The 18,421-nt window shown below is 44.3% G+C and overlaps 1 protein-coding gene and 1 pseudogene across 1 annotated transcript; one reads left to right on the top strand and one right to left on the bottom strand.

Moving 5' to 3' along the window:
• Window positions 1–18,421, bottom strand: part of LOC112846316 (zinc finger protein 85-like) — a 241,768-nt pseudogene that overhangs the window by 3,934 nt on the left and 219,413 nt on the right.
• On the top strand, window positions 1,417–5,801 carry LOC109196625 (uncharacterized protein K02A2.6-like). The gene has a single exon (XM_019350876.2). The coding sequence runs from the start codon at window positions 1,770–1,772 to the stop codon at window positions 5,799–5,801; it is 4,032 nt and encodes a 1,343-aa protein (XP_019206421.1). The 5' UTR covers window positions 1,417–1,769.

Here is an 18,421-nt window from a genome sequence, read left to right as displayed (position 1 = left end):
TTTCATGTGGAATTTCAATAAAATTGATTCATGTTTGTGGCTGTAATGTGACAAAATGTGGGAGAGTTCAAGGGGGCCGAATACTTTTGCAAGCCACTGTATGGATGAGCCCAGGATGCAAAAGATAAAGCTGCTGTTAACATGTTTTTAAAAACACACCAGCTGTGCACACAGTTTCAGTAATATTGTAACTGTGATACTTTTCTCACCTTTTGTGTTGAAGACATTGTTTCCAATGTAGTGGCTGAGCTGAGTCCAAATGGCTGAAATTGTTCCTCTGTTGCACCACCAGACTCCTGTTACTCAGCTGGGACACACACACACATACATACATACATACATACATATACACACACACACATGACAGCATTGCTGTCCAGCATTGTGTTTATCAAAACTCTTTTTACAAATCCTGCTGGAATACGTCAGGTTACAGCTGCAGTCAAAGCGAGATGGAAATAATTGAACAAGCAAGCGAGCGCTCATCTTCTCCCAGCATGCTGAGCTAATGATTAGTTGGTGTTTTTCTGAAAACAGTCTCTCACTCTGTCAACGTGTTCACAATAAACTGTGAACACACTTCGCCGATTTCACGGATTTTTGACGGTAGCGACCTTTTGGAGACTTTTACTTCCAGGTGAAGAATCGGACCGCGGTCAAGTGAGTCCTCACTTACGAAGTCACAGTCAAGCTAGCCGCCCCGCCAGCCGCACCTAAATTGTGGTTGCACTACTCTTACGCATATTACGGTATGGATGAAGACCTGCTTAGAAACGTGGTCTTTTGTGTCCTGACACTATTTTACTCCAATATCCACTCCCAGTTTTGGTTCATCTCCACTTTTCACCCCATGATCCACAGCCAAAATTATTGTACGATTCGGAGAAAATTAAAAAATAAAATTTACCCAATATACAGTACAGTACTGTTAATATCTTAATTTTTGACCTCAGATTACAGGAAAACTGTAAGAGGTGACACAGATATTTCACTGGATTCTGACTCTAGGCCATCTCCACTCTTCACCCCGTGATCCACAGCCAAAATTACTGTACGGTTTTCCTGAAAATTGATAGTAAACTTTGCACATTTTGCTTTACTGTACTCTATATAATCCAATCTTTGACCTCAGATTACAGGAAAACTGTAAGAGGTGACACTGATATTTCACTGGATTCTGACTCTGGGTCACCCCCACTCTTCACCCGGTGATCCACAGCCAAATTTACTGTACGGTTTTCCAGAAAATCAATAGTGAACTTTACTGGAGATGGCCGTGAACTTTACTGGAGATGGCCTAGAGTCAGAATCCAGTGAAAAATCTGTGTCACCTCTTACAGTTTTCCTGTAACCTGAGGTCAAAAATGAAGATATTAACAGTACAGTACTGCATATTGTGTTATGTATGGACCAAGAGTTATTGTGTGCTATGCAAGCCATCGCCAGTAGGGGGCACCACGCCCAGTCATGTGTGTGTGTTACATCTGTGTTAGCAATAAAGAAGCAGTCACTTGTAAACAAACTATCGTGTGTGTAGTCTGACTCGGCATAAGCTCTAATGGTGTACTGATACTACAGTGTAAATATAATATAAATTGGCGACGAGTTGTGACGTCTAGGAGAGTTGGCCGTCTACTGAGAATGTACTGACTGCGTGGCCGAGTTTGGACGGAAAACGGACGATCGCGTGGCGAATTAGCATCGGAGCTAGCTGCTTTTTCTCCGACGAGTCAGAAACGACAGTGTTGGCTGTGGACAGCGGATACATCATGGCTGGAATGATTGGGCAGATGGACCCCTTTGATGATGCTGGTGAGCAATGGGCAACGTATATTGAACGTTTTGAGCATTACATCCTTGCTAATGACATTCAGCCTGAGAAACGGGTCCCGGTGCTGCTGAGTGTGATGGGTCCCAAGACGTACGGTCTTCTGCGTAATCTGGTGGCTCCAAGCAAGCCTGGGACAATGCAGTATGACAATATTGTGGGTGTTTTGCAAGCTCATTTTGCTCCCAAACCGCTGGTAATAGCTGAGAGGTTCCGGTTCCACAAGAGGAATCAGGGGGAAGAAGAAACGATCGCACAGTATGTGGCGGTGCTAAAAAGACTATCAGAACATTGCGAGTTTGGTGCGTATCTGGAAGATGCTCTACGGGACAGATTTGTGTGTGGATTAAAGTGTGAAACTGTGCAGAAGCGTCTTTTGACTGAAAAGGATCTCACGTTTCGCAAAGCAGTTGATTATGCCGTGTCGGCAGAGACAGCAACACGTGAGGTGCAGCAGTTAAGTGGTTCCCTTAAAGTGAATGCGGTGCTGTCACAAAAAGGTGATAAGTGCCGCCGCTGTGGGAAAATGAATCATACTGATGATGACTGCTGGTACAAGGACCGTGACTGTCACCAGTGTGGGAGGAAGGGCCACACGAAACGCATGTGTAAAGGTAGAACCAGAAGCAGCCAAGATTGGAACAGGAAAGCGAAAGAGGGAAAACCTGAGCTGAAAGGCTATGCAGTTAAAAACAGAGCAAAGGACAAAAAGAGGAGAATTCATCATGTTGCTGCAGAGGAAAGTGGAAGTGAAGGAACCAGACCTGACACTGATAGTGAGTTGGAGCTGTATTCTTTGTCTCGAAAAGAGAAATATTCACGTATCTCCCTAATGCCTGTAGTTAATGGGAAGAAAATGGAGATGGAGCTGGATACAGGGGCTGCTGTGTCTTTGATCCCATGGGAACAGTACAAAAGTATGCTGAGTCAGTTGCCGCTGCAACCCACTGACATTATGCTGAAAACATACACTGGGGAGCCGCTGGCACCAGAAGGGGTCATAAAGGTGCAAGTTGAGCTGAATAAGCAGCGTGCTACACTACCCTTGTACGTGGTAAAGGTGGATGCTCCACCACTGTTTGGTAGGGAGTGGCTGAGAGTTATCAAGCTGAACTGGAAAGACTTAAAGATGATTCATGCCAGAGAGCAGAGTGGGAATGACAATCTGGAGGCTGTGTTAAAGAAACACTCAGCCGTTTTCTCTAAGGAGCTGGGCACAATGAAAGGCATTAAAGCCAGATTGACTCTTAGGCCTGATAGTGTCCCCAAATTCTGTCCACCACGTAACGTGCCTTATGCTCTCCGCCCTCGGGTGGAGGCGGAACTGAAACGCCTGACTGAGCTTGGGGTGATCACACCAGTGGAGCATAGTGATTGGGCTACGCCCGTGGTCCCTGTCAACAAGAAGGATGGCTCAGTGAGACTCTGTGGTGATTTCAAAGTCACTCTAAATTCGCAGCTCTGTGTGGATAAGTACCCACTTCCACGCATTGAGGACCTATTTGCTTCTCTAGCAGGAGGACAGCATTTCAGTAAGCTAGACTTAGCAAATGCCTACCTACAGATGGAGGTAGAAGAGGAGTCTAAGAAGCTACTGACTGTTTCGACACAAAAAGGGCTGTTCCGTTTCAATCACTTGCCTTTTGGAGTGGCGTCGTCACCTGCATTGTTTCAGAAGGCTATGGATCAAGTGCTTCTCGGCCTACCATACACCCATTGTTATCTGGATGACATCCTCGTCAGTGGTCCAGATAAACAGACACATCTGAGAACCCTTAAGGCAGTTTTGGGCAGGCTGGAGGACTATGGCCTGCATCTCAAACAGGAGAAGTGCCTGTTTTTCCAAGAATCAGTGGAATACCTGGGCCACATAATTGATGCGGCAGGGTTACACAAATCACCGGAAAAGGTGCGTGCCGTTATGGAAGCTCCAGCACCAGCTGATGTCAGCCAGTTACGTTCTTTTCTGGGAATGCTCAACTATTATGGGCGTTTCATACCTGATTTAGCTACAGTCCTGAAGCCGTTGAATGAGCTACTCAGTAAAGAGAAGAAATGGCAGTGGACATCAGCCTGTGAGTCAGCTTTCCAGAAAGCTAAAGAACGTCTGGCCTCACCAGAAATACTCACCCACTACAATCCTGAACTGCCTCTCCGTTTGGCATGTGACGCTTCACCATATGGAGTTGGAGCCGTGCTCTCACATGTCATGCCTGATGGCCAAGAACGGCCAATTGCCTATGCTTCACGAACCCTCAGCAAAGCAGAACGAAACTATGCTCAGATCGAGAGGGAGGCGTTGGCTATTGTTTTTGGAGTGCGCAAGTTTCACCAGTATCTCCATGGTAACAAGTTCACCTTGCTCACTGATCACCGCCCACTGACCTCCATTCTGAGTCCAGTGAAAGGTACACCATCAATGGCAGCTGCACGAATGCAGCGTTGGGCGCTCCTTCTGTCAGCACATAATTACACCTTGCAGTATCGGAAGGGGGCACATCACGCCAATGCGGATGGACTGTCACGTTTGCCTCTGACCCTTGCACAGAAAGAGAAACAGGGAGCGGTGGAGGTCTTCTACGCATCTCAACTGGACACATTACCAGTCGGTGTTGCTGAGATCAGACGTGACACCTTGTCTGATGTCACATTGTCTCGTGTCCTGGAAATGGTAACAACTGGACGCTTTCCAGCAGCAAAGGACGCAGATCAAGAGCTGTCACCTTATCTGATGCGCAGACATGAACTCACAATACAGCAGGGATGCCTCATGTGGGGCGTGAGGGTGGTAGTGCCACCTAAGCTGCGCTCTCATGTTCTGAAAGAGCTCCACGCTGCACATCCAGGGATGGTGAGGATGAAGAGCTTAGCTCGCAGCTATGTTTGGTGGCCTGGGATTGATTCTCAAATTGAGCTTCAAGCTAAAGCCTGCCACTCTTGTCAGCGTGTGCAAAAAGAGCCTGGGTTAGCACCTTTGCACCCTTGGCTGTGGCCTTCCTGTCCGTGGGAACGGATCCATGTGGATTTTGCAGGTCCATTTGAAGGTCACATGTACCTGGTGGTGGTAGATGCACATTCCAAGTGGCCTGAAGTGCATATTATGGATAGCACCACAGCTGGTAAAACCATACAAGTGCTGCGGGGTCTTTTTAGTCGCCATGGCATTCCTCACGTCCTGGTGAGTGATAACGGACCGCAGTTCTGTTCTGAGGAATTCAGGGTGTTCCTGAAAGCTAATGGAGTTAAACACATCCGCTCCGCGCCGTACCATCCTGCCACTAATGGTTTGGCTGAGCGTTTTGTGCAGACATTCAAGCATGCACTGAAAGCTTCCAGGGGTACAGCACCTGTGCAACAACGCCTTGACACGTTCCTTTTGACATATCGCAACACTCCCCATGCAACAACTAGAGAAACGCCAGCCATATTGTTCATTGGACGCAAGCTGCGCTCTCGACTGGATTTTCTGAAGCCCAGTGTGGCCGGAGCAGTGCGTCGGGCACAAGATGCTCAACAACAATGCCGACAGCAACACTCCAGGGACAGACAGTTCACTCTGGGCGAACCTGTCCTGGTGCGTGATTATAGGAAGGGAGAGGACAAGTGGACGCACGGTGTCGTACTGGAGAAGACTGGGCCAGTGTCATACAAGGTGAATGTGGGAGCCCAAGGAGTGTGGAAACGTCATGTAGATCAGATGCTGACGCGACCCGAGTCAGTATCTCAGCAGGTCACAGTGGATCCTCCGACAAGCTCTCAGATGTCACCAGCCCAGAGTGGTAGTGACACCATGCTTCACCCTTGTACATCTCTGCAGGAAGAGACTGTTGAACAGGTTCTGGGGACCACCTCACCTCCAGAAACACTCCAGTCTCTTAAACCATCACCGGCTGACTGTACGCAGGTTACAGAGTCTGTAAGACGTTACCCAGTGAGAGTCACTAAGCCACCCGTTCGTTATCGTGATGGGTGAGCGTATTAAGTAGTTCAGTGAGAATGTTTGTGTTCAGAGATATTGTTCTCAAATACAAAGAAATTCATACAGAAAGAAACATTAGTTCCAGTTTTCATGAATGTTGTAATAAAAAAAAAAAGGTACTACTTTGGTTATGGGAAATGTTTCTGTGGGTGGTGCCACGGTCGCATAGCTTAGTGGGGAGGAGATGTTATGTATGGACCAAGAGTTATTGTGTGCTATGCAAGCCATCGCCAGTAGGGGGCACCACGCCCAGTCATGTGTGTGTGTTACATCTGTGTTAGCAATAAAGAAGCAGTCACTTGTAAACAAACTATCGTGTGTGTAGTCTGACTCGGCATAAGCTCTAATGGTGTACTGATACTACAGTGTAAATATAATATATTGGGTAAATTTTATTGTTAATTTTCTCTGAGTCGTACAGTAATTTTGGTTGTGGATCATGGGGTGAAAAGTGGAGATGAACCAAAACTGGGAGTGGATATTGGAGTAAAATAGTGTCAGGACACAAAAGACCACGTTTCTAAGTCGGTCTTCATGTAAGAGTAGTGCAACCACAATTTAGGTGCGGCTGGCGGGGCGGCTAGCTTGACTGTGACTTCTGTATTTGCGCTGGAAGTAAATAAAATATAGATGCATCTGGATATTATCCTATGAAGTCCTATTCTAAAGGCTGATTGCCCTCCCCCACGCTTGTACCTGTGGCTTCATGTCCTGGGGGTTGGCTCTTCTCCTGCCCTGCACCCTTTGTTCATATTCCAAGACTATTTTTCTGTATGTATTCTTTCCCTCTAGCAACCGCCGTATTATATTGTTGCAGACAATCACAAACTCTACAGTCTGTCTAACTCCAGTGTATACCAAGCAATCTATTATTCTCAACAGAGCTAAACTCAACATAAACTGAACCCACATTAAAGTTAGCTCGGTGCTTACCTTTAGATGAGCCCACAAACCGAGAGAAACTCCGTGATGAAGCTGGAAGTCTTACGAAACCGATCAGGGAGCAGCGTGGTTCACGCTGATCTCGGCTACGATCCAGGAGACAAAGGGTGTGCAGATCGATGCAGATATCGATCCAAACGTTGGTAGTGGTATATGTTCCTGTAAGTTCACTACTTTACTCCCGTTTCATGAAAAAGCAGCTCTCTCTGCTCGACTCCTCTCCTGCACACACACTTTCCCCGCCCCCTTTTCCTGGCTCTGTGGCGATTTGTTACTGTGCGGTCACGTGACGCAGCTGCATAACGTAACCACGTGGGGTGTAATTTCGAAATTAGCGCCTATCTCCTTTTCCTAAACTCTTTTTTCTTGGCCTCCATGGAAACGTCATCGTGGGAAGGAGATTTAGTGAAAGGACTCAGTGAAAGAGAGGATCGGTGCTGAGAATTGGAACAGCCTTAGGCTGTATCCCAATTCAGGTTCTGCAGCCTTAAAGTACGCAGCCTTAACGGTCCACAAGGGCCGCGTACTCAAAGACCGCTAAGGCCGGAAGTGCCGGAAATGGGATGGTCTCCGTCGCGCTGCCTAGGTTGCCTAGCAACCACGATACCAACCGCTGGAAACGTTTCATACAGCCTTTTTTGACAGAAATAAAGGAGAACATATTTTGTTCATTGTTTGTTTGTTTCTACACGAGCTTTGTGTGATTTAATAAGTATCTGAGGCTGAGACCACAGGACTGTATAACATGATTGATGGTCTTGATGCATTCTCAATCATCCAGGAAAGTAAATCTCCAAAAGTTGATTCTGTTCATCTGGACGTAGCATTTTGTGGGAGAAACGTTTCGTCACTCATCCAAGTGACTTCTTCAGTCTCAGCTGACTGCAGGTTTCCCCAAACCTTATAAACAGTACATTTGCATAATGACTGAAACCAGCCCACTGAAGGAACAATGGGCTGTGAGGTCAGTTCCTTAATCATAATTATGCAAATTCCCATGACCATTGATCAACAATCACTGACCAAAACCCACTGATCAAAGAACACTGATCAATGGCCATGAGTACCATTCACAGAGAGTTGGGGAATGGCTGCAATCACAGCATTGTAAGATGGCGAAAGATGTACCCTTAGGCCCCCTCCTCGATTCAGAGATGGTCTTTCCCTTTTCACGTAAATGGCCTCCTTGACTCCGCGCTCAAACCAGCGTTCTTCCCTGTCCAGGATGTGTACATCCTCATCGTTGAAAGAGTGTCCACTGGCCTGTAGGTGTAAATAAACTGCAGAGTCCTGGCCTGATGAGGTAGCTCTTCTGTGTTGTGCCATCCGCTTCGCTAGAGGTTGTTTGGTTTCCCCGATGTATAAATCCTGGCAATCCTCCTGGCACTTAACAGCGTACACTATGTTACTCTGTTTGTGTCGGGGCACGCGATCCTTGGGGTGGACCAGTTTTTGGCGCAGCGTATTTTGGGGTTTAAAAGCCACAGAGACCCGGTGTTTAGAAAAAATGCGTCTCAACTAATTATGATTAAGGAACTGACCTCACAGCCCATTGTTCCTTCAGTGGGCTGGTTTCAGTCATTATGCAAATGTACTGTTTATAAGGTTTGGGGAAACCTGCAGTCAGCTGAGACTGAAGAAGTCACTTGGATGAGTGACGAAACGTTTCTCCCACAAAACGCTACGTCCAGATGAACAGATTCAACTTTTGGAGAACATGATTGATGGGCTTCATATCTGTACTGAACAGTCAATTAAGATTAGCTAGTAAATAACAATTATGTTATTCATGAGACTAAAGTCAGTGTAAATATAATATGGCCAATATTATAGTTATTATATTAATCATTATTAGTTATTACAGCAGTGAACTTGACCAATTCACCTGAACAATTCACTTTTATTCGTAAAACCAAGGAGCTGGTGGTAGACTTCCGCAGGCACAAACATCCTCCACTGCAACCACTGAACATCCAAGGTATAGACAGTGAGGCTGTGGACAGCTACAGGTACCTTGGTGTTCATCTGAACAGCAAACTGGACTGGACTCATAACTCAGACGCCCTCTACAGGAAAGGGCAGAGCAGGCTGTACCTGCTGCGGAGACTCAGGTCGTTTGGAGTGGAGGGCCCACTCCTGAAGACCTTCTATGACTCTGTGGTGGCCTCAGCCATCTTTTATGGTGTGGTCTGCTGGGGCGGCAGCATCTCTGCTGGGGACAGGAAGAGACTGAACAGGCTGATCAGAAGGGCCAGCTCTGTTCTAGGATGCCCTCTGGACCCAGTGGAGGTGGTGAGTGACAGGAGAATGGTGGCTAAGCTGTCATCCCTGTTGGACAACATCTCCCACCCCATGCATGAGACTGTGACAGCACTGAGCAGCTCCTTCAGTGGGAGACTGCGGCACCCACGGTGTGGGACGGAGAGATTTCGCAGGTCTTTCCTCCCCACTGCTGTCAGACTCCACAACAAAGACTTTAACTGATCAAACACACACATCCACAAATGTGCAATAACACTAATGTGCAATAATCTTTTCTGGCATCGCTGTATTTTTACTCAGTTGTATATAGCATTTGTATTCTGTTTTTATCTTATTGTATATTTTATTCTACTGTATATAGTATTTTATTTTATTCTATTCTGTACACTTGTGTACTGTATTTATTCTTATCGTATTCTAATTTTTGCTTCATAACTTTTGCACTGTCCACTTCCTGCTGTGACAAAACAAATTTCCCACGTGTGGGACTAATAAAGGTTATTTTATCTTATCTTATTGTCACATCACATGTGCAGGTACACTGGTACAGCACATGTGAGTGAACTCTGTGTCAAATACTGAGCTTCAGTAAAGATTCAAGTTTCAGTTATTTATATTTCCCATCACCTTAAATCTTCACTCAAAGACAAGAATCTTTTACAGTGTATAAATACGTATAGATGTATCATATGAAAGAGACAAATATTGTTCATTTAATTTGTTGGCATTACTAAATTTGGCTCAATGCTTACACATATGTGCAAAAAGAAAATGTACGAGCTGTGATAATACGACATCATAACTGCTTTAAGTCATATAGAATAGATATCAGAGCCTTAAACAGGCTGACTTGTGCTAAATGGGTCAAACTGGGCAGAAAGTATACAAACAGCAGTGGCGGTCCTAGCCTGTTTGGAGCCCTGGGCGAACACCCCCTCTGCCCCCCCCCCCCCCAAAACACACACACACACGAAGAGAGAGAGAGTATGCATTGTATGGAAACTGCTACTAAACAGACATCATAATTTGTCATACAATGAGAACAGGACAAATCAACAATTGACACTGACTAATTAATATTATATTATTGTATATATTGTTTGGAGTTTAGTCTCTTACTGTTACTATTTTTACCATTTCTTCTTGGAGCAACTGTAACCCACATAATTTCCTTCGGGATTAAGAAAGTATTCTGATTCTTAATGTTTTAGGATACATGACCTGCCATTATCCAATGACACATCTGCTTACCTGTGTCTTTTGCTCGTTTCTCCTTGTAGGAGCCATAATTAAATGTATTGAATTTTAATGATCACTGGGTTTTCATTTGTTTGGTTGCTATGGTGATGTGTAACGGGAGTCACGTGGGTGCTAGCGGTGACATTAAGAGGGCGTTGTCAATCTGTCTCACTGGTTTGATTTTGACAGAAAGGAAGGCTGGGTAACCGTAGTTTTTGTTGACCGCAACCAACGAGTTTCCCCTTGTTGCATTAGAGCTGTGATGTTTTAAGAGTTTGAATCGCGAGCCGATCACATTGCTCTGTAAACTTTTCAAGCACTTTAATAAACAAGCAAACAATTCCACCTCTCGCATTATTGCGTAAAGTTGACAGTGCGTCAGGCAAATAGGCAGGCTCAGTCCCCGGCCTCTAGCGACCGTGGAAGTCGCTACACTCCTCCTCTTCTTTCTCTTTTTTTAAACTTTAAAAACGGGTTGTGTCGAGACTTTAAATCGACAAAATATAAAATATATATTTTAAATTATTATTGATCCCTTTACCCCGAGTCCTAACGTGTATATTAATGTTTTTACTCTTAAATATTTATTGTTTGTGTCCTTGGACTGTTGTAACTGGAGCCATGCGTCTCGTCTCTCTATATACTAGACTGTATGGAGCGGAGATGACAATAAAGTTTACTTTGACTTCAGCAGCGAGCAGGCGCACCGAGGGCTCTCGCGCTCACCTTTCGTGTATAGAAAAACATCGGTGCAAATTATAAGTCTGTATCATAATGTCTGGTGTTGTCGTGTTGTTGGTTTGTTTTTATTTTGTTTTATTTTGCGAGTTGGTTATTAGATGCTGCTCCAGCCAGCCACAGAATCCCCCGCTGCCCCGCCCTCTCCTCCCTGTGCCGCAAGCAGCAGGCGCACCTCGCAAATGGAGGGTGCCCTTACTCCCAGGAAATGGGCGATAGAAAGCCGATCGGTGCCTATGCCATTCCCAATATGCGCTGGCATGATGCATTTTTTTTTTTTTTGTGCCGGTGCCCGTGATGCCGCCCCCCAATATGATGCCGCCCCAGGCAACCGCCTGTGTCGCCCGTATCTAAAACCACTACTTTACAAACACATAACATCCTTGTAAAATATGATGTAACACTATAGATCAACTTACCTCAGAATATATAAAGCATATAAACAATTACAGCAATATGACACAACAAACACAGCAGTGCTACTAATCCACAATATTCAAAGCTTCATAGAACTGAAACAAACATTTATTTTTAGCTCCATTCTGCTGCTGATACATACTTTAGGTTTCTGAATATTAAACTTGTTGCTGCCTTTCATAGTGTGTAACTTGAAGGCCCTGAGTACTTTCTCCCACACTGAAAACACTGGGATGATAACATTATTTGAACATTACCTAATAAGACTGATTCAGGACAGACAATTAGTTATGTTAAACTTTCCTAGCAGTCCTTCACAAACAGGGAACAGTCTGTCTATTCTCTCCATCTGTCAGCTGCTGCTGGCTCTTCCTCCTCCTCTTCCTCACGCACTGCTGAGTTTGTCCTGGTGGATCATCAGGGGTGCAAAGCCTCACAGATGATGTGCAGCAGTGGGTCCCTCAGTCTGTCCTTACTCTGGACACTTGCAGTTGACACACATGGAAACCAAATGTGTGATAAGCTGCAGGATTCAAACACAAGTGTAACTTATAAATACATGTTCATACTTTTATTCCACAATCAGAGAGAAAGAAACAGAGAGCGAGTGCAGGACAGACAGACAGGTGACAGTCTCAGGTGTACACACTGCTACAAAACAGCACAAGAGAAGGAGGATTTAGTGTTTGTGTTATTACGAGTGCTAAACAAGAAGGGTTCCAGATGGTCCAGTGGACACATGTGTGACTCCTGTGATTAAAGCATCTTTCTTTCAGCTTAACGAGTGAACCGTCAGCTCGTTCAAACACACGTTAAAGTCCGTTTGGCTCGACACCACCGAACAGAGGCAGCAATATAACATAGCTAACATTAACAGTGCAGTGAATCCTGCTTGTGCCGTCATATTCAGGACTGCAAACCGAGCAGCATCACTGACTTTCAGCTTGTTGTGTTTGTGGATATATGACTGACTTTAATTATCCATAAAATCATCAGATTCTCTGTAAGATTAAGTTCGACTACTGAACGGCGTATATTTTAAAGTAAAGACTTTTAAACCAAGTTAGTACAAACATCACTAATGTCACATAACTTTGCTGACAGGCCAACAGTAATGTTTTAATGTTTTTTGTTACTAAACATTTGCACATAACTAAGTTACATAATATTCTGTACTTTTAAAAGTTTACTCTTCAGCCGCTCCGCTTCCACCATTTTGTTCGGCAAAATTATCCAAACCCACCGCCGCGCTATGAAGTCTGGGATATGTTGGGCCATGAAGTCTACAGCGCCAGATCCTTAAAATTCAGGGAAATAAAGGCCGCATTTCAAGCAGCCTTTGAATTGGGAAAGCCTTCGTCGCGTCGCTGTGATGTATCTTTTGCTTGTTTCTCCTCCTCTTCTTTTCTCCTTTTCCTAAACTGAGGACCCGATGGCTTTGAACTTTTCTTGTCCATCTTGGTTTTAATTTTGCACTCCAGTATGAACACCCATCCCCACAACATAACCTAATAGACCTACACCTTAGTTCACAGATTCACTTTGTCTAGGGTTTATTTCTGGGATTTCACACAACCAGATTCAAATCATGAATATGTAATGGACTTGGATTTACAACATTATTTACAGCATTACGGGCGAATGATAGTCCTCCCCCCGCTGCAGGAGATCTTCACACCTGTGCGTCCAAACTGCAAATGAACCGTGCATGACCGAAGCCGTTGCTCCCGCACTGACTGTAACACAGTCAGTTCTTCTTTTACTGCTATGCTGTTTTGTGGATCACACGGTTTAAAACTATTATAAACACACACACACAGTAACTCCACCAGAGTGACTATTTCGGGTCACTTTTGCCAGTCCAGGCCCGGATAAAGCAGCAGGGTTGGAGTTTTGACATTAAAAAACAATAATTGCTAAAAGAAATTTAATTTGTAGTTCTAAATAAATTCTGAATGCATTTAGGACGTTTTTTGCTCACTTTATGTCTCTTCCACGATGTTATCCTCTCTCCAACAACGTAGGCTAGGATTACATTAGCATGACCAATTATGCAAATTAGGTGATGGCGTCATTTAGTGACTTCTAGTGACTTTTAGGACAGCCAATAGCAATTTTCCTTAATGAGGAGTTGGCAACACTGCTTGCACATATTTATTACAGATGCATTGAAGCTAATCGGGATATTTATTGTCAATCTGTGGCTGTGATTAATCACTTAAATGAAGACTTTATTAACTAGTAACTTCATCAGTCATCACAGAAGCTAATAATTCTGTTCTAACATTGTTTAAACAGTAACAGCTTTACTCCAATATAAGCTAACGTTTACACCGTAACTTTAAGCTAGCACCATAAAGACGGTAAAACACGTAATAATATCTACAAATTTATCTTAAAGCTGTTATATTAGCATTTGGTGTATTACTAACATAACCATATTAACATTATTGACACTCGCTGACTTTTAATAGTCATTCTATAAATGCTGTCCGTTTAAATGGTCTTACCTGTAACACTGCTGCATCCACCGGATTCCAGCCAGAGTGGATTCTGTTCCGTTATATGATGTTATGGATGTTATTTGACTTGAGGCATAACTCACAGACACACGAGACGCGCCATTACTCCAATGAGTGTCCTTTATTATTTTTCAACCTGTACGTTTGTTCTATAGCTTTAAGCTTGTATGTGTTGTACCTCTTGGATTTAGCTGTGATGGGATGACAGGAATAGTTGTCCTTATTCTTCTACCCATGAGAAGCTCAGTCCGGCTGTAGCCATTTGCCAATGGAGTGACCTGGTATGCCATAAGGGCGAGATAGGGATCGCCAGACTTTTTAAGAAGACTTTTGATAGTCCTGACTGCCCTCTCGGCCTCCCCGTTGCTCTGAGGGAAGTGGGGACTGGATGTCACATGGCTAAAACCCCATTCTTGTGCAAATCTTGTGAAGGAATCAGGCAAAAACTGAGGTCCATTATCAGAGCAAACCCGCTCTCGTATGCCATGACGTGCAAAGATTGATTTACAGTGCTCGATCACTGCCTCTGATGTTGTAGATGTCAGTTTGGCAATGTCGAAGAATCTGGAAAAGTAATCCACAATGACCAGGTACTGTTTATTCTCTATCTGGAACTATCTGGAACTATTTGGAACAGATCAGTTCCAACCATGGCCCACGGTCTTTGTGGAAACTCGGTAGGTAGCATGATTTCTTTGTGTTTAGTCCGCTCAGTGTCACAGGCCATTGTGGACTGCGAGGTCACCTGAAAATGGCAGATAAGGCTGGAAAACCCTTTCAATGGAGTACTTATCTGGCCATCCTTCCACACAGAACTTCTTCAGCTGGCTTAGAATGCTGTCATTGTCCTGATGTGTCTGGATTTCTCTGAGTCGTGGCTCTGTGGCTGAGTAGCGCTTAGAAGTATATTTAAAAAAAAAATTTGTTTCAACATAACAATTTTAATAATTCAGCGCTGAGCTTTGCTGTCTCTAGTATCATTTAAATGCAGCCAGTTTCTTTTCGGATATTTTTATCACTTTTTTCCCCAACACATCTGCATTTAATTCTAGATCCTTGTCTCTGTGTCGCTCTGTGTACCTGGCCTGTACCACCACAGTCCCTGTGATCAAAGTCTCTGCCCTCCTTTCTTTCACACAATGTTGTGATCCTAGTCTTTGCATGTGATTGGCCAGATGAAAATGAAGACGACATCAAGTCATTGTGAGCTGAGATTCTAGGTTCATCCAATTGTCACAAGAAGTCACCAGCAGGGACGGTACTTGTTGAGAGTCCGAATGGAAAGAAGGTGTTTCTCACTCTGGAGGTGTGGAACTTGACTCAACTTATGCACCGACCAGAGAGCATGGGTCAAACGGGTAGTAGGCGGGGTGCAAGGGGTCACCGGTGATGGCCTACTTTTCCATGAGAAAGGAATATATGACGATGGCCTCCATGGGAGGCAGAAGGCAGCCAATGCTTTTTGGGTGTGGTTAATTGCCCTCTGCGCAGCCTTTCTGTTCTCAGTTGTGGCCCCTGCGTACCGAATACCGAGGCAGTAGGACAGTACGATCTCCACTAAGGGACAGTAGAAGTCCAGCTGCAGCGTCTGGTCTGGGTTATTCTTTCTCAGGACACGGAGGAAGTGCAGCTGCTACTGGGCCTTCTTTACCAGCACGTTGGTGTTGTGGTCCCAGGTGAAATTGGCAGAGATGTGGGTGCCCGACTATTGGAGCGTTTGGGGCCAGTTGATGAGGAAATATTTAATCAAGGATCAGGTTTAAGGTGGTCGAGTGTTACGAAATCAGTTTCACCCCGGTTCTTTTTATTATTCCTTGAGACATCCAGAGACGGCACCGGAACTCAGTAGACCTTTAGTCATCATTATTCATCTTCATTTAAGCATGCATCTTCTAGAAGGGAAGACGAGCAAGGCCGGTGTTCCTCTGCAGATCTTCACTCCTTTGTTAGTTACAGCCAGCTTTATAGAAGTGACCCCATCATAAAACCCCCATGGTGTGCTGCAAACTCTGTGTGTCTGTGTGTATGCACGAGCACGTGAGCGCCTATGTGTGCGTGTACCTGTGTGTATGTGAGTGCACATGAGTGAGTGTGCATGTGGGTGTGGGTGCGTAACAGTTAAAGCACTGTGTGTGTCTGACTTCCTGAGGGTCATAAAAGTAATCCCCTCACCCAAGCTACACCAAATTCCTTTAGACCACATAAAAAACAGAGTTAACAAACACAAACACTGAGACCCCCACCCAGGTATCCCATGGGGAATTTCTACTCAACATTAACTTCTCTTTGTCTTACTTTCAGTTCAAAGTGGGGGAAGGCCTCCTAGAAATCTAGTCCTAAATTCATGACACACTCAGGCCTTTATTGCATCCGGGGCAGTATCAGTGTTTCTACAATAATTCTACATCCTACCTAACACATTTCTAAACTCTCAAATAAGCTATCCATATCTTTTTGAGTTTCATGGTAAAAATGTCTGGGATTATGGTGTTAAATGCTGAGCTGTAGTCCACGAAGACCATCTCAATGTAGCGCTTCCTGTGAGTGCTATAGATCTGTAGCCATGACCAGGGTGCTTGGAGGGCTTGGGTGTTTTGTTTTTGTTTTGTTTTTTTCTGTCAGATTGTCCTAGGTCATGGAGGGGTGTCAGTCTGTAGGGCTGCTTGATGTGTTTACATGGTCCCGTGTCCTCACCCCTCTGGTAGGACACTTAACATTGGTGGAATTTGGGGGGTAAAGTTTTCACACATGCCTTATTAAAGTCCACAGCAACACGCTGGTTGCTCTCTTCTGTGGTCACACCTTTCCTTACCAGAATCTTTGTTGTGATCCTGGTGGTGTGATATCCAGTTTGGTAACTCCACCTAGGCATTGGACTTTTCTGCATGGAGCCAAGATTAAGTTACAACCAGTAGTCGACACTCCCGGAAAAAAAACCATTACAGAAAATTTTTATAATCTTGTGCATTGTGTTTCTGTGCGCTGTTTTTAACCCTGGAGAACCTGTAGCACTTGGTAAAGTGTAACGCTAAAATATGTCTAGAACATTGCATAAATCTGTTGGTATTTGTGTTATTCAACTATGGTATACGTTTGGATTTTTGGCTGCTACATGATTTCCACCAGTAGAGGGCAGTCACGGCAAAAAGAAAAAAAAAATGTTCTGTAAATGCCGTAAATGGATCTGAACCCTTTCCAGGGTTGGGTAGAAGTTAGCCTTAGCCTTTGTGATCCAAGAGGAAAAGTTGTAGCTCAGAATGAGGTTCGGGTTCCAATCCTAGTAAGTCAGGATGTGATGCAGAAACCAATAATAGGGTTTAATGCTATTGAGGAACTGATAAAAAAAAAGACACTACTCAATCCAGTGAAAGCTTGTCTTTACTCAGAAACTCTCTAAGAGTAGGATCAAGCAAAGCAGAAGCACTGTTGAATCTTATCCACACCACCAGTAGCGAGATAGTTACTTATCCTGTCAGATCAGGACGCAAAGCTGTTGTCGTACCGAGTGGACAAATGTACAGCCTTAGTTGTTCCATCAAAACAGACTTGAAGGTAAAAAGTGAAATGCTTTTTGAGCCAGATGAAAACCTGTCTTTAGATGAGGGTCTGAAATCTAACTGCCAGTTGCTGTCTGTATCTGGCAATACCCGCAAAGTCAATATCTATGTTACTAATGTTACCAAACATGACATTGTTTTGCCACCTAAAACCCATCTAGGTAACATAGAGAGAGTAACACACAGTTATCCTGTGAATCTCAAAGAAGCTCAGATAGGTTCGGTTGTAGAAAAAGACAATCAGAACTCACCTAGCTTACCATTAGAGCCGTGGGAACCACCTGTCAATTTGGGCCACCTTAACACAGAACAACAGGCAGCTGTCATGGAAATGTTAAGGGAGGAGTCAGGCGCATTTGCTAAACACAAAGAGGAAGTTGGTTACATAAAAAATCTAAAAATGGATATCAAACTCACTGATCAGATTCCTGTAGCCAAATCCTATAATGCGGTCCCACATGCTCTCTATGATGAAGTAAAAAGTCACATTCAGGACTTGTTAAAAAAAGACTTTCTTCGCAAATCAACCTCACCATATGCCTCTCCAATAGTGTGTGTGAGGGGGCGGGATGGAGGCCTGAGACTGTGTGTCAATAATAGGGGCCTCAATAAAAAAAAAAAAAAACAATACGTGGTTTAGTGTGCTTGACCAAGGCAAAGCGTACTATCAAGGTGAAATCAGCGAAGACTCGAAAAAATATACCGCCTTCACAACACCCTGGGGGCTGTATGAATGGAATAGAATTCCATTTGGACTCACCAATGCACCTTCAGCTTTCCAGCGTAGTATGGAGGAAAGTTTAGAAGGCTTGAGGGACAAGATATGCACTCCATATTTAGATGATGTTTTAGTGTACAGTCAATCATTTGAGCAGGATATTGAAGATTTGAGATCAGTTCTCAAACGTCAGCAGGCTTGGGGAGTAAAACTAAGACC

Source organism: Oreochromis niloticus, linkage group LG3 (assembly GCF_001858045.2).
Source record: "Oreochromis niloticus isolate F11D_XX linkage group LG3, O_niloticus_UMD_NMBU, whole genome shotgun sequence".
Lineage (NCBI taxonomy): Eukaryota > Metazoa > Chordata > Actinopteri > Cichliformes > Cichlidae > Oreochromis > Oreochromis niloticus.
Note: the sequence above shows the minus strand (reverse complement) of the source record. Positions and strands in the feature narration are given on the sequence as shown.